We start from the raw sequence: 13966 nt of genomic DNA on the forward strand, positions 1-13966 counted from the left end.
GCAGAAATACCCTTCAGATCTCGTTTTAAAAAGAAATAAAACTAGGTAGTGTGTTGGTAAGAAAACAAGAGAGAAGAAAGGTATCTCGCGCCGTAATCTTTCCTTCTTGATACATGTTTAAGTCGCCGCTCCAGTTCCCGTTAACTCCATGACCCTCCAATGTGTAGTATAGCTTAGCTAGGTAGCTGCACGCAGATGCTGTCTGCGCAAAGCAAAATAAAACGCCCCCTCCAACATCAACATCAACTTAAGAGAACTGTGACTGTGTGAGCTTCATGCTTGAAAGTGTAGATGAACAGTAAACATACCTTCCATCGGTGTCCGCAAGCCATACATTCGCAAAAGGTCGTCATCGGTTCATCGGCGGCTCGCGTCTGGGCCTGCGTGTAGCTGACCTTCTTCTTCTTGCAGCGGCCGCACTCGAGGTCTTCGCTGATACTCTTCTCCGCCATGGGCACCTGGGCCTTCTTCATGTTCTCCTTCTCCAGCTCAATCTCCTTCTTGCGCTGGTCCTCGCTCTTGAGCTCGTCATCCGTCATGACCACGAACCTGTCCGCCGAGATGTCGCCGTTCATGACGCGGCGGCCGAGGTCCTTATTGGACTTGTTCTTGAGGTTGGTAAAGAGCGATCGAATCTTCTTCTTATACTCGGGCGTCTCTCCCTTGTTGCGAGTGTAGGCAGCGTGCTCAACAGCAACGGCCTTTGCGATGACGTCGGACTCGGAGGCAGTTGAGCGATAAGCCAGTCCGTTGTAGATGAGACCGATACACTGGTTGCGGACGGTAGAATCGGTGCGCTTGATATCCACGCCATCGCTGTCGTACTTGCGCTTCTCGGGGTCGCCCTTGAAGGCCTTCTTGGCACCACCGGACGACGACGGCGGCGGAGCGGCCGGAGACGAGGTGGGAGCGGGAGCAGGCGAGCCCATCTTGGCCTTGTGGAGCTTCGAATTCTTTTCTTGCTCGACAAGCTTCTTCCATTTGGTGACGAGTTCGGCGGCAGCGCGGGCGATCTCCTTGTTGGAATTGGAGCGAAGTTTGCCGACAAAGACACCGGCCCTTGTAGCCTATCGACGGTAAAACCACAAGAGTTAGTTTATGAAGACGGACAGAGTGAAGACGATGACAAGTCGTCTAGACAGCAGAAAACATGATGAATGCAAATGTCCGGACTGGGCGCACACGTATCGAGATCCTGGGGGAGTGCGATCACGCATTTGCGCGACAAGACCAAAAGACCAGGCTCGCGCGACAAAGGGGAAATCTATATACTCAAGAGGACACGTGCGACTAGCGCAGCCTCCCCTCCTGCTTTAATCCCGTCTTCCACGTACCCTCAGCATCTCCTCGGTGGGGGAGGCATCCTTCTTGAGCGACTCCAGCAGCTTGATGGCGTTCTCGGGGGGTTCGTTCGCAGCGACGCACTTTGTGAGCGCCTTGACGCGCGAGGCGAGCTCACGTTCATCCATGGACGGCATGGTTCAGTATAACGAGTGCGCGCGCGCAAAGAGACGACAAAATCCAACAAAGAAAAAGAAAAAAAGGCAACTGGGGGAAGTTTATAGAGGTTGGAGTGAAGTTGCACACCACATTTGGGGATTGGGGGGGAGGCGCTTTCGCAAACGCACGCCAGAAGCGTAATGATTGGCACGTGAGCTGGGAGGAACGTTGGATTTTTCCGTGGTTTAGCCCCGACGGCGGAGGTGACTGTGGGAAGGAAGCTTCGGAGGTGGAGGAGGGGAGGGGTCGGAAGCTGTCCCGGTCAATGACAGCTGCAACAACGGTCACTCCAAATCCAAGTTATTTCCACTTCACCTGCTATGAGTGACTACAACTTCACTCCTTGAACAGCACATCATGAAACTAATTGCTACTCGTTTTCTAAGCTTTCATAACTTGTCGCTCGTAAGAGACATCCATAAAAGCATTCGTCTGCCAATTGATCAGGGATGATGTCATTGATCGAGTTGTGAATAGCTTCAAGTCCAACATCAACCATTACAATCGCTCGTACTACACAGGTACAAATCATGTCTATATCCCATCAATCCTCACGATGCCCTCGTTCGCTTTCTGGTTGCCTGAGCGGTATCATCCTCTTCTTCCTCATCAACTTCTTCAACATCTTCATCCTCATCCACCTCTATTGCATTCCTCCTCGAAGCCCGTTTCCGCTTGCCTCCTCCATTATCAGCGACCGTTGATGATTCACCAGCCGCAGCATTAGCCTTGAGTCTGCCCACAGCTGCAGCCATTCTCTTGCTTCCCTGGGCTTTCTGCCTTGGTGCGAACGCTTCCTTGGCACCCGCTCCCACGCTGCCACCAAAGAACCTTGTGATATTGCTCTGCGTGCCTTCGCGGTCACGCTTGTTCATGTCCTTGATGACTGGCACAAGTACTTCATCCGTTCGCTCCTTGCTCCACCCAATCGTAGCCATCAAAAACTGCCGTAGGCCCTCGACATCCGGCACACCCCACTGGAAAGCCTCGCTGCTGTCATCGACCTCTGGGTTCAGGTACGCATCATAAACAGCTGGGCTGGGAAACCCAGGGGGTAGGAAGAGCTTGGTGCCCTGCGACCTGCGAAACTTCTTGCGAAAGGGGGACGAAGCATCGGCCTCCTTAGGCCGCGATTGCGATTGCACTTCCTTCCACCAATCGCGAAAGTCCTCGAGTCCAGATTTACCAGGGAACTCGGATAGAATCTCCACCGCTGTGACCGGTCCGACTCCAGGCAGACCCTCTGTATAATCCGAACCAAGAAGTTGAGCAAGTGAGATGAGCTGCTCGCGAGACAAAGACAGCTCCTTCTCAAGGTCGCCTCCCAGATAACACTCGACAAACTTGTTGCTGTTGAACATGTTCTTGTAGACTCTTGTGCCACCAAACAGAAAGGTATCCGAGTCGTCAGTCACAATGCCATCAACAAGGCCCAGCTGCACCAGCTCGGCACATTGGGCTTCAGCTTCCATGGGCGCAGTGATGTAAGGTATGCCAAACAGGCGAAGAAGGGCCTGACATTCCGTGATCATGACCTGGGTAACCTCGTCGGCGTCTCGGCGGTCCTTCTTTTGCTGACCTCGTAGGGCTCGTAGCTCTCTCTCGTAGTCCTCTTTATTCTGCTCCGCCGACTTGTTGTTCAGCTCACTGGCAAATCGAGCATGCTCTTCAGCTTCCTCGGCCATTTGCGCCATGAGTTCTTCATCGCCAGGGTCACTGAACTCGTCGTACTCAACATCGTCGAAAAGTCCATCATCTGGAAGCTCAGCATCTTTATCTGTCTCATCTGCCACTGGCGCGCTGAGAGAGGGGACGTCCTCAAATACAGGAGAAGGGCTCTTCGCTGCAGTTGGTTCGGCCATAGTGTCCACTGGCACCACATCCTCAAATTCGGGCTCAGGGGACTCTGACTGTCGAGTCTTCTCCTGTTCCTGGGGTTTCGTCTCGTCCAGGTCAACATGTTCCGGAACGCTTTTCACCACGGGGTCAGGCAAGGGTTCTTGAGGCTCCTTTGAAGCAGGCTCGGGGCTGGCTTCCAAAACCGGAGGTGGAAATGGTGATTGTGGTGCGGGATCTGGCTCACTGTCGTCAACATCGATGACGATCGGCACGTTTCGCGTTGACTTCTTGGGCGATGGCGGTTTGTCTAAGACCTCGATGTCACTCCCATCATCTGACGAAGAATCAATCTCAATGAGCTGATCTTGCATCTGCCGACGGTGAAGCCTCTCCTCCTCTTCGGCTGCCAGTCTGTCCGCAGCATTGATTTCACGCTCCACATCTTGCTGCTTCTTGAGTGACTCTCGGATGTCTGTATTGTCTGCCAGCCACGGTGGCAGAGGCTTTGGGGCATCATCATCCAGCTCCCTCTCGAAGCCACCTGCCATGTCGTCGACTTCATCGACCGGTGCCGGGGCTTCTTGTGGGTGTTTATCCTCCTTTTGGGTTGTCTTTTTCCCAAAGAGAGAAGAGCCCCAGTCCAGCTTAGGGAAAGGCAATGGCCCATCAAACGGGTTCTTCTTGTTCTCAACGACTGGTATGGGTTGCGGACGCTTCTTCATCCTGGCTTTGGCGAGAACCGTCTGCATGTCTTCATCGCTATCGCTATCAGCAGCAGTACTAGGCTCTTGTCGCTTCGGCACAGCTGCACTGGCTCGGTTGTTGACAATATGCGCAATCATCGAGCCTCCTTTGGCGGTGATGGGCTTTTGCGCTTCAACAGATTTCTGTGTCCACTTGGGTGCCTCAATGGGCACATCCTCGAACTCATCATCCTCCTTTGATTCTTTCCCAACTGCGTGCTGGTTTTGCAACGACAGAGCAATCGCCTTATTGAGGTCATCTTCTTCATCTGGGTGTAGTGTCTCCTGGCGTGGCTCCTCGAAGAGATCGTTCGTATTCCCAAGATCGCCACCTACAAACAGAGACCCTTCATCGTTGGTAGTGGGCTCCGTTCGGTGGCCATCGTAGAGTTGCTGGCGTCGGGCAGCCATATCCTGTGCTGCTTGGGCGCTGGCAAGCATCGCTGCCGAAGGTTTTGGCAGCCTGTTCAGGCCTTCGATAGGAACATCCTCAAAATCCTCGTCATCCTCATCTTCGTCGTCCTTGGATTGATACTGAACTTGGATGGCATCCACATCAATTGGTTTGTGTGCTTCTCCAATGTCCTTGTCCCTGGTGACCACGCCCAAGGCCCATCCTCCTTCAGCGCCCTCATTCTTGACAAGAATGTACTCTCTGTTCTTTTCACCAGCAACACGTGCGTTGACACCAAGAGTCAGATCTGTGCCAGTCATTCCAACCTCAAGCATCAGACGTTGAGTGAGGTGGTTTCTCTCCTTGACTCTTTCGATCTGGAACCTGGAGAATGCCATCCGATCGGGAAACATGTCGTCCAACTGTTCCTTACTAAGGCCCATTCTTAGTCGACTTCTAAGTCTCGCTGCGTTCAAGATGTTGTATCGATCCGGGGGCGGAAGACTCTTGAAGAACTCGCCATCAAAGTCAATCTTGCTAAAATCGTATAGATTGATGTCTTCTCCGTCATGAAACTGTCGCGCGTATTCTTCCAGCTCTTCTACACTCATGATTCGCGGGTCGTCAGGCTTCCCCATTGCGGCGATACCGCCTCCGTCAAGATCCGGTAGATGGTAAGCATCTTGCTTGCGAAACGTTCTGGCCTTTTGTCTCTCCTTCTGTGATAGGAGCACTTCGTCCTCGTAAACTAGTTGGCTGACATCAGGGATTTCCTCCTGCTGTTCCTCTTCTCGGGCAGACACATCGCGATCTCTGTCTCGTCGCCTACGATCTTGTTCCTCCTCCGCGATGCGCTGCATCTGCACGGCGAGCAACTTGCCGGCCGTTCGCACGGCATCTTCGCGACGGCCTTCTCGTCTTCGCTTTCGCTGTTGAATCGTCTGGCGCTTGAGAACGGGGGCGCCGCCATCAAAGACAAAAACTGGTTGGATGCCGAACCAGAGGAGCTTGCATATGCGACGAAAGAAACCGACGACATGCGAGTTGCGCAGGGCGTTTCCTTCCTTGTCGCGCACGGCTTTAAGGAACTGGTAAATCCAGATGGAGGCATCAACAGCGAGGCGCTTGCGATTGAGAGTCGCGAGGTTCGTGGGCCGAGCGCATGGCTGGATAACGGTCCAGAGGCCGTTCACACCCATGACGGGATGTCACCGTGAGCTTGACGAACGATTACAGGCGCAGGGTCGGGGAGGCACGAAGCCTAGTCTTCAAGGGTAGGGCCCTCGTCTCGCAAAGTCTATGATCATGGTCTAGCACGGCCTAGTCGTGTAAGGCCTGGTAGGCCGAGGACAAAGGTGAATAAATGTGAAGGAGGAAGAATGAAGGAAGAAGTTGTAGGCAACCATTGAGCTTTCACGCTCTCCCTAAGCCAGTGCGCCAGTGCCTGTGCATAACGTCAGCGTGGGCCTATCGCGGCTAATCCACTGGCGAATGGTGGCTCTAGTCTAATTCTTCAGAGAATGAGCGGCTCCCCCACGTTCCCGTCACCTTGGACCTTGTCCAACTCTACCACGCCCTCGTTGATTTCGCCGCCTGCGGAAATGGACTCAGAGCAGGCTCGAGAATACCTATCAGGTATTCTAAACAAGAACCTGCGTGTATACACCACAGATGGTCGCCTATTCTGGGGTGCTCTAAAATGCACCGACCCTGTATGTCTCTCAGACCCCTCCAACTCATGCGTCACTGCATTGACATTTGGCTGACGTTTGAGAGCAAAGGACAGGAACATTGTTCTTGCTCATACATACGAGTACCGACAACCGTCATCTAGGCAGCGTGCAGAAGCAGCCGAAAAGGCCGGTGGCGAGACAATCAAGCTTGACATGAGCTCCCGCTATCTGGGACTAGTAGTGGTGCCTGGACATCACATCGTCAAGATGGAGGTTGAGGAGTTTGCGAGCCAAATGCGGAACCAGATTTGATATCAATGAGAACATAATATTAGTGGCTAAAAATACAGCAACAAGGCTACTACAAGAGAAAGTGCCCAATCAGCCTTTTACAATCCATCCTGCCAGAAGCTATCCTCAACGCCTCATGCAACCAAGGTCGCATTTCCGTCATTACAAAGCCTAGGAGAGCATAGTACAACAGCCTTTCGGTGCTCTCCCATGGAGTGTGGCTCTTCTGCCTACGCTCCCGTTCCGCACCGGCGACTTTCTCTAAGCGGCGGCAACTTCCTGGGTGCGTCCACGGGACTCGCCGTTCAGACCACCATCACTGTCCATGATGGAGCCTCGAACATCCTCCTCATCCTCCTCATCGCTCTCAAGGTCATGGTCCCGTGCCGTCCAGGAGCTTCCATCGTTGAGAGGGACGTCCTGGCCAGAGAGATCATGTCCCTCGCTCCTAGCACGGATGTTGTTTCGGCGTCGCTGCGACAGAGTTCGTGCGCGGGTCGAGAGCTTGGACGAGACAACGGCGTTCGATGTGACCCAGTTGGTGAGAGCATCCTCGCAGTCCTGGATGATAGCCTTGCTGGCCTCGTATCCGTCATAAGCCTGGCGAGTCTCGCCGGGAGTGACTGGGGTGTCATCGATGAGCTCGAGGAGGTGCTTTCCGTATCCGGCGATGATGGCGACCTTCTCACAGTGCTCGCGCAGAGCATCAAACTGGTATGTGTAGGCGGCCTTGACCTTTTCGCGAGTGATGTTGGACAGCTGGGCCTCAGCGACGAGAGATTCGGCCTCGGCTCGTACGAGCTCCTGTTCGAGGACGACGATCTTGGGAGAGTTGGGCTCCTTGTACTTGAGCTGGGCGATCTGGTCCGTGATCTTTTGCTTGCCTGTTCTTGGCGTCAGTAGTGTTACCTCGAAGCTTCAGGCGGGGGCAATTCTTACGGTCGCGGCTGGGCTGCACCGACGCCTCAATGTTACGGATGCTCTTCATCGTAATTCGGTATTGGTCGTATCGGTCCACGTATTGGTCTTCGAGCTCGCCGATTTCGTAGAGTAGCACACCAAGCTTGTCGGTGACGTCAGAGACATCTTCGTCGCCGGCCTCGCCCCAGATGGAGAGTTGTTGCTATCGAAGTTAGTACCTCATCGTGAGTGAAGGTATTATGAACATACTGCCACTTCCATCCGCTCGCGGGCGACAGTCTCGAGACTGCGCATCACGTTCTTCTCCATCTTGACCAACTGGGAGAGCTTCTTAGCCAGGTCGGGCCCGAAGGCGCCGCCGGCATTTCGACGAAGGGCATGTCCTGTAGGACGAGAATTGTTAATTTCGAGGAGCTCATCGCGGGGCGAACCCAAGCTTACCGAAGCTACCCTTGAAGAGACGGCCGGACTTTGTCGATGACGGAGGAGGGGGAGGGTTCTGTGGAATGAGGTCAGTTCTGGCTCCGTGACGCGCTGCATCAGATCAGACATACCTGGAGCTGGGAGGCAGTAGGCGCCCGGGTCTGGCGCATAGAATAGGTGCGATGCATGTTGATGGTGATGCGACAGGCGGTGGAGCTGACAGATTGTTTCGGCACGGAGACGCAGGGGATAAGTAATACTGAGTGGGGATAAACGTGGGTTGATGGACAGCTGCAGCACTGAGAAACAAGGGTGAGATGTCGGAGAAGGCACAGAAGGAAGATCGAGTCCGGGCCGCTGGGGAACGTTATATGAGAAAACCCAAAAACCTGGCAAGCCTGGAGGTGGTGTTGTTGCTGCGGAGAACAAGATCGTCACCTTTTGGCTGGCAAGTTGAAGGCGACGTCATCAAAGCTCCACACCGTCAGAATTGCGACCAAGGCCGAGTTACGGGCGGGCACTAAGGGACAAAGTACTTGTACGAGAAGATTGGCCAGTTTTTGCGACAAGGTAAAGTACCGCTACCGGATCCCAAGAATGTCTCAGGTCTACGTCGTTCGATTTGGCCGCCAAGTATCCCTACCTGCGCATCCGGGACTGGGCTTCCCTCGAGTTGGCTGGCCATCCCGCATGCGGCTCGCAGCCACCAAGCTTCGGTCATTTTGGGCGCTAGTCAGCGTCTAAGATGAAGTATGACGGAATTGAAGCCAAATATTGGGGTCCTTTGAGCGCCTGTGGGTGGGTGACGGGCTCCTGAATCGAATGCCCCCCCGGCAGTTTCCAGGCCGAAAGAAGGGGTCAGGCATCGGACCTAGCGGATCGCATCCATGCTTGGATGCTTGGTGTTGATGTCAGTCATGAAACAGAGTCTCATCTGGTGATGAACATGGCACCTAAATAGGCATGGGCCAGTTTGTAGAGGCTGAGCAGAGGTTGTGGCATTACTTATGCACACGCGAGGCTTCAGGGTAAACGACCAGTGCAGTTCCAATGTTGGCATGGGATTATAGGAATGCAACTTCTTGCATGGGAGTTGACTATCTGGTGTTTATTCTCCTTTATTTGGACCCGTGGCACTGAGTAATTCTCCCCTCGGCACACTCTTCCTCTGGCTATGGTGGGTTGGTATTGTTGGTGAAGTCAAGTTGCAGGTGTCCTGATCCGGGGATTCCGATGGACTCAAGTATACCGTACCTATGGAGACGAAGCCCAGCGATAAGCATATTCTAGCCCAAGGACACCAGCACCAATAAGATCAACCCGACGGAGGGATATATTCACCATCAGCAGAACTCTTCACGTGTTAGCTTTATTTTCACGGGGGTTTCTTTTATTTAAATCTACTCATCATTCAGTCACAAACTTTGAGGGAGTTATCAAATTGCGCCACAAGAGGCCAACCTTGCGCATGAGGTCCAGCCTTACAACTACAAGCCTTGCGCAATCTGCGAGAATCGGAGAGGAAAAAAAGACAGCAAGAGAGTAGAAAGTTCAAGCAAGCCGAGAATACAACTCATCCTATCATTTAATTATGGTAAAAATATTCAATGTCCTGTCTGGATATATAAGCCGGAGGGAAATGATTGCTTCATCGAGAAAAGCGCGGCCTCCACACTCGCGCTAGACCAAGTCAGTCAACGCGCGCCCCTGTCAAGCCCCTGCAGACTCCTCTCAACGCGTGTGTTGGACACTCATTCACCACTCACTTTCACCTCGAATCTCAACGACAACACAACATCGCGAGTCGCAAATATCATATTTCGCGCATCATTAGCTCGCGGCGCCAGATTTAACCGAGTAGGAAGCACGCATCAGACGGCCTTGTTCGCGTTTGACGGCGCTACCTGCTCTTCTCTCGGGCCTACACTTTCGTCTCGGCCACACGCGTTTCCCGGCGCTGGACAAACTCCCGCTTCCTTCAACCTACAACTGCCAGCTCAAAACAAACTTTATCCTGCATAATTCCCTTGTTCCTTCCCGACTCCCAAAGGCAGAAGTGTTACCCCCGCAGAATGGTTGCAGCTGCAAGTGAAGGCGAGGGGCAATCCTAAAAAAACCTTGACAAAGTTGTCAGCCGCAGCCATGGCACCTGTCGACCACGTCGACTTGACCTTGGAGTCGAGCGACTCTGAAGGCCACGCAATCCATTCTCGCATCTTTCCTCCCCAAAGATCGTCGCCGCATCTATCGCAGCGCGCAGAGACAACCACCGCCAGATTTGATCTCGACCCTTTTGCTGGTCGCCCGTCGGTGACAAATATCCATCACGGTACCATTCGCCGGCCCATAAGCCCGCCCCAACTGAAGCGACCTGTGGTTGCCAACACCAGCCAAGGTGGCAACAACTCGTTCGAGCCAGCCCGTTCAGTGCCCACGGTGGCCAGGCCAGGACCCAAGACGACATCGACAAGCCCTAGTGTCGACAATGCCACAGACATGGCAAGACTGTCTGGTGTCGGACCTACCAACCCGCCGCCTCGACATGTAACGCCGCCCCGACATGTAACGCCGCCCCTTGAGCGTCACTCTCCCAAGCAAAGCCAGCACACCAAAGCCACGCCTCCCAAATATCAAACGCCTAGGAAGCCAGAATGGGATGTCGCTGGCATCGCCCGCACCTTGACGACCTTTCGCCAAGACATCAAGGATGGTCATGCACGAATGACGTCCTACATCATCGAATCCACCAAAGCTACAGAACGTCGTGTTCACATGGGCAATGACCTCTTCGCCGGACTCGCCCGCAAGCCTGTGCCAGTCCAAAAGGGTGAAACTATGAGAATAAGATTCAAAGTAATGACCCTCCAACCACTGTGAGGCAGTTTGATATTAATGTCATGGTATAGGAGCACTCCAAGATGAAGAGCAACAGACGCGAAGATCACTATCTTATCCAGCGCATCCAGACTGATGAAGAGCGCGTTCCCCGATACCGGTTCCATCACGTGGAAATCAAAAAGAATGTCCTCACACCAAACACAATGCTGACATTTGTCCCCCATCTGAGGGATCTGGAGAGCTCTGAAGAGTCAAAGTACAATGTCTGGTTGCAGGAGCTGGAGGATATTGACCGCAAATCGGGGTTCAAGCCCATGAGCCGAGAAGAAAAGGTGCGCGTTACCGTTCGCTCGGAATTCGCCTCGACCGTCTCTCTTTACCTCGAAGACTGGCTGGACAAGCTTGCGCTCCCTGGCTGCAACAAGTCCACCTTGATTCGCTACATGGCAAGCCGGGCGCCCGACGATGCAATCACCCCTCGACAGAAGTCCGACATTCTCAATTCGCATCGCCCAGCAGAGTCTACTACCCCGCCCGAAGCCAACAGAGCCGCCGAGATGTTCACCGAAGCCTTCCACCGTGTCTTTCATCAGGGTCAGTCGCCCACAAAACAAATCGCGCTACGTGATGTCCTCCTTCTCGACGAGTCGGTTGACAGCATCATGGACTCGAAACCAACTGCCAAGGACGGCTCCAGCTCCCAGAACGAGAACGAGTTTGAGGTGGCCGAGTATGAACTTGGAAGTTATTGCATTCTTGGTTGTCTTATCTGCTTTAGCCATTCTTGCGAGCACGGAGAGTATGATGCTCAGAATTGCAAACGCACCGTTTCGATCATGCCTCGTCTCTCAGATACTCTCAAGCGACGCAGACGCAATGCTTCCGATGGAATTAACCATGTCAATGGGAACAGCCACGGTCTGGGTCCATGCAAACGAGACTGCTACAAAACGCCAACCCATTCGTCCCTCAACCCTGACCATCGACCTTGGACCCAAGACGAGCGCACTGTCTTGCGAGCCACGGTTGCGACGACCGATGGAAGTCGTGTCAAGAGGGATCCGTTGTGCTTTATCGCCCATCTTCTCGACCGCGACTGTTCCGATGTTTTCCAAGAGTACGAACGTATGGGCGTCTCTCTGCCTACCCCCGAGCCTGTCAACAAGACACAGATCCGGACTGTTTCATGGTATGATCGCTTCAAGAAGGCGCTTATCGGCGACTGGGAAAACCACACCATCACCCATGAACACCAGCGGCGTGAACTGTCTGAGCCCTGCTCTCACGAAGGGCCATGCACTTTGGAAAGTTGCACCTGTGTACAACACGGGCTCCTTTGCGAAAAGTTCTGTGGCTGCACGGTGGAAAGTTGCGCGTACAAGTTCACGGGCTGCGCTTGTCACTCGCAAGGCAAGACTTGTCTCTCGAAACAAAAAGACAGGCCATGCATTTGTGTGCAGTTGAATCGTGAGTGCGATCCAGATCTCTGTGGAAACTGTGGCGCACTGGAGAGAGCCGACCCAGAGAACGCTGAAGATGATATTCTTCATGCTACGGGCTGTCAGAACTGCGCATTGCAGCGTGGTCTTCCCAAGGGTCTTGCCTTGGGCCAAAGCCAGCTTGAGGGAGTGGGATATGGTCTGTTCACTGCCGAGTTCATCGCGCAGGATGATTTTATCATCGAGTATGTCGGAGAACTCATCACTCACGACGAAGGTGTCCGCAGAGAAGCCAGACGAGGCGACGTTTTTGACGAGGAATCTAACATCTCGTACGTCTTTACATTGTTGGAGAACGAAGGCATCTGGGTCGACGCAGCCATCTATGGCAACCTTAGCCGTTACATCAACCACGCGTCAGAGAGCGACAAGCGCGGGTGCAACATCACACCCCGGATTCTCTACGTGAATGGCGAGTACCGGATCAAGTTCACTGCCATGCGTGACATTGAGGCCGGCGAGGAGCTGTTTTTCAATTATGGCGAGAACTTCCCCAACCTGACCAAGAAGCTCCTCGACCATAAGGTGGGAGGGAAGTCTGACCAGGGCAAGAAGCGGACACGGCGGCCGAATCATGGAGAGGGAGTGGCCAGGAAAGCCCCCAAGGCGGACAAGAAGAAGCCAGCGAAGGGCAAGAAGGCTGCGCGCCTCGCCCTCGAAGACGAGGACCTGACGATGATGGATAGCCCTGGCTTCGCAATTCAGTCAGACCGCAAGCGCAAGCGCGGAGCACATAACGACTCCGAGGAGGAGGAGTACCAGCCAACGGGAACGGATGCGACGTCCCGGGCAGGGACACCGTCGACGGGTGATTCTGATTTTGCCTCAGGTAAGGCCGGAGGGAGGTTGCGAAAGCGAACGCGACAGGTGCCAAAATCAGCAGCCGAGCAAGCGGGCAAGCCTCGAGGAGAGCCCAAGACACGGGGCAAACGGGGCGGCGCCAGACCCGGAAGTGGTAGGCCTAGAAAGTACCCACGCACGGCGCCGAAGCCTGCCCCGACCCCGGTCCCGGCCACGATTCCAGAAGAGCCCAAGGCGCCAACGCCAGAGGAGGCCCAGATTGTGGTGCCGTCAACGACAACGACCCAGCCAGTGGTGACGGCGCTTGGGCTCCAGCCGCAACAGCAGCCTAATTCACACCCGCAATCGCAGCCGCAGCTGACGGAAATTGATGACAGTGTGGAAGATAACGACTACAGTGGTGATATCAGGGATGAGATTATGCTGCATAGTCAGCTTGAAAGAAGGGATAATGGCGGCGTAGAAGACGACGACGATGACGATTCCGACGTGATTGTCCGATCGAGGAGATATCGGCGTCCTTCGGCCAAGGCCCGGGATGATGGGTCATGGTCATAGCCACGGACGATAGGAACGGTTTCAAAGTCGAGAGGGCGGGGTTGTTGTAAGATAATTGAGGGATATGGTATGTATCCTCTGCGTAATATGCTATTTGTGATTTGGGGTGGTCAGGTATAGATTGGGGGAGAGCCGAAGGTGAAAGAAAAGGTAGCCATTGGCAAATGGTTATCTAGCTATAGCTATACTAGGGCTCTTTTTCTCTTGAAAATGCAATCGCATCTTTGTTGCTTCAAGGCCTGGGATGGTGATGGCGTCAGTGACATCATGTTTATGAATACCTGCATAGAAGATGAGCGCTTGTGACATAAAAATGCACAGACTGCACAGACTGCACAAGCCACAACTGAGAAAGTTGTGAATGCCCCACCATCCACGGCTCGCACTCCAGCCACAAACGATGACGTTGTCGATTCGAAAACGACGGAAGCAGCAAGCGCTACGTAGCTTGGTAGGCAGGTACCTTCCTTCCCTACCTTGCCCACC

At 53.8% G+C, this 13966-nt stretch overlaps 5 protein-coding genes across 5 annotated transcripts; 1 reads left to right on the forward strand and 4 right to left on the reverse strand.

Moving 5' to 3' along the window:
* Positions 1-247: 247 nt before the first annotated feature.
* Positions 248-1478, reverse strand: LRP88_08744 (transcription elongation factor DST1; the record flags this gene model as incomplete). The annotated part of the gene is made up of 3 exons (XM_083245244.1): positions 248-256; positions 309-1067; positions 1335-1478. The coding sequence occupies 3 exons, from the start codon at positions 1476-1478 to the stop codon at positions 248-250; spliced, it is 912 nt and encodes a 303-aa protein (XP_083099738.1).
* A 573-nt stretch (positions 1479-2051) lies between these two features.
* LRP88_08745 (uncharacterized protein) lies at positions 2052-3452 on the reverse strand (the record flags this gene model as incomplete). The annotated part of the gene is made up of 1 exon (XM_083245245.1): positions 2052-3452. One exon carries the CDS (start codon positions 3450-3452, stop codon positions 2052-2054), a length of 1401 nt encoding a protein of 466 aa, XP_083099739.1.
* Positions 3453-3486: 34 nt separating this feature from the next.
* Positions 3487-5675, reverse strand: LRP88_08746 (uncharacterized protein; the record flags this gene model as incomplete). The annotated part of the gene is made up of 2 exons (XM_083245246.1): positions 3487-3574; positions 3625-5675. The coding sequence occupies 2 exons, from the start codon at positions 5673-5675 to the stop codon at positions 3487-3489; spliced, it is 2139 nt and encodes a 712-aa protein (XP_083099740.1).
* Positions 5676-6701: 1026 nt separating this feature from the next.
* On the reverse strand, positions 6702-7972 carry LRP88_08747 (Eisosome component PIL1-domain-containing protein; the record flags this gene model as incomplete). The annotated part of the gene is made up of 5 exons (XM_083245247.1): positions 6702-7324; positions 7380-7563; positions 7614-7744; positions 7803-7860; positions 7916-7972. 5 exons carry the CDS (start codon positions 7970-7972, stop codon positions 6702-6704), a joined length of 1053 nt encoding a protein of 350 aa, XP_083099741.1.
* Positions 7973-9926: 1954 nt separating this feature from the next.
* On the forward strand, positions 9927-13480 carry LRP88_08748 (uncharacterized protein; the record flags this gene model as incomplete). Its single annotated transcript, XM_083245248.1, has 2 exons — positions 9927-10637; positions 10691-13480. 2 exons carry the CDS (start codon positions 9927-9929, stop codon positions 13478-13480), a joined length of 3501 nt encoding a protein of 1166 aa, XP_083099742.1.
* Positions 13481-13966: the final 486 nt, after the last annotated feature.

Source organism: Fusarium phalaenopsidis (genome assembly GCF_050370095.1).
Source record: "Fusarium phalaenopsidis strain FUZ10S chromosome Unknown contig_32302, whole genome shotgun sequence".
In the NCBI taxonomy this organism is placed as follows: domain Eukaryota; kingdom Fungi; phylum Ascomycota; class Sordariomycetes; order Hypocreales; family Nectriaceae; genus Fusarium; species Fusarium phalaenopsidis.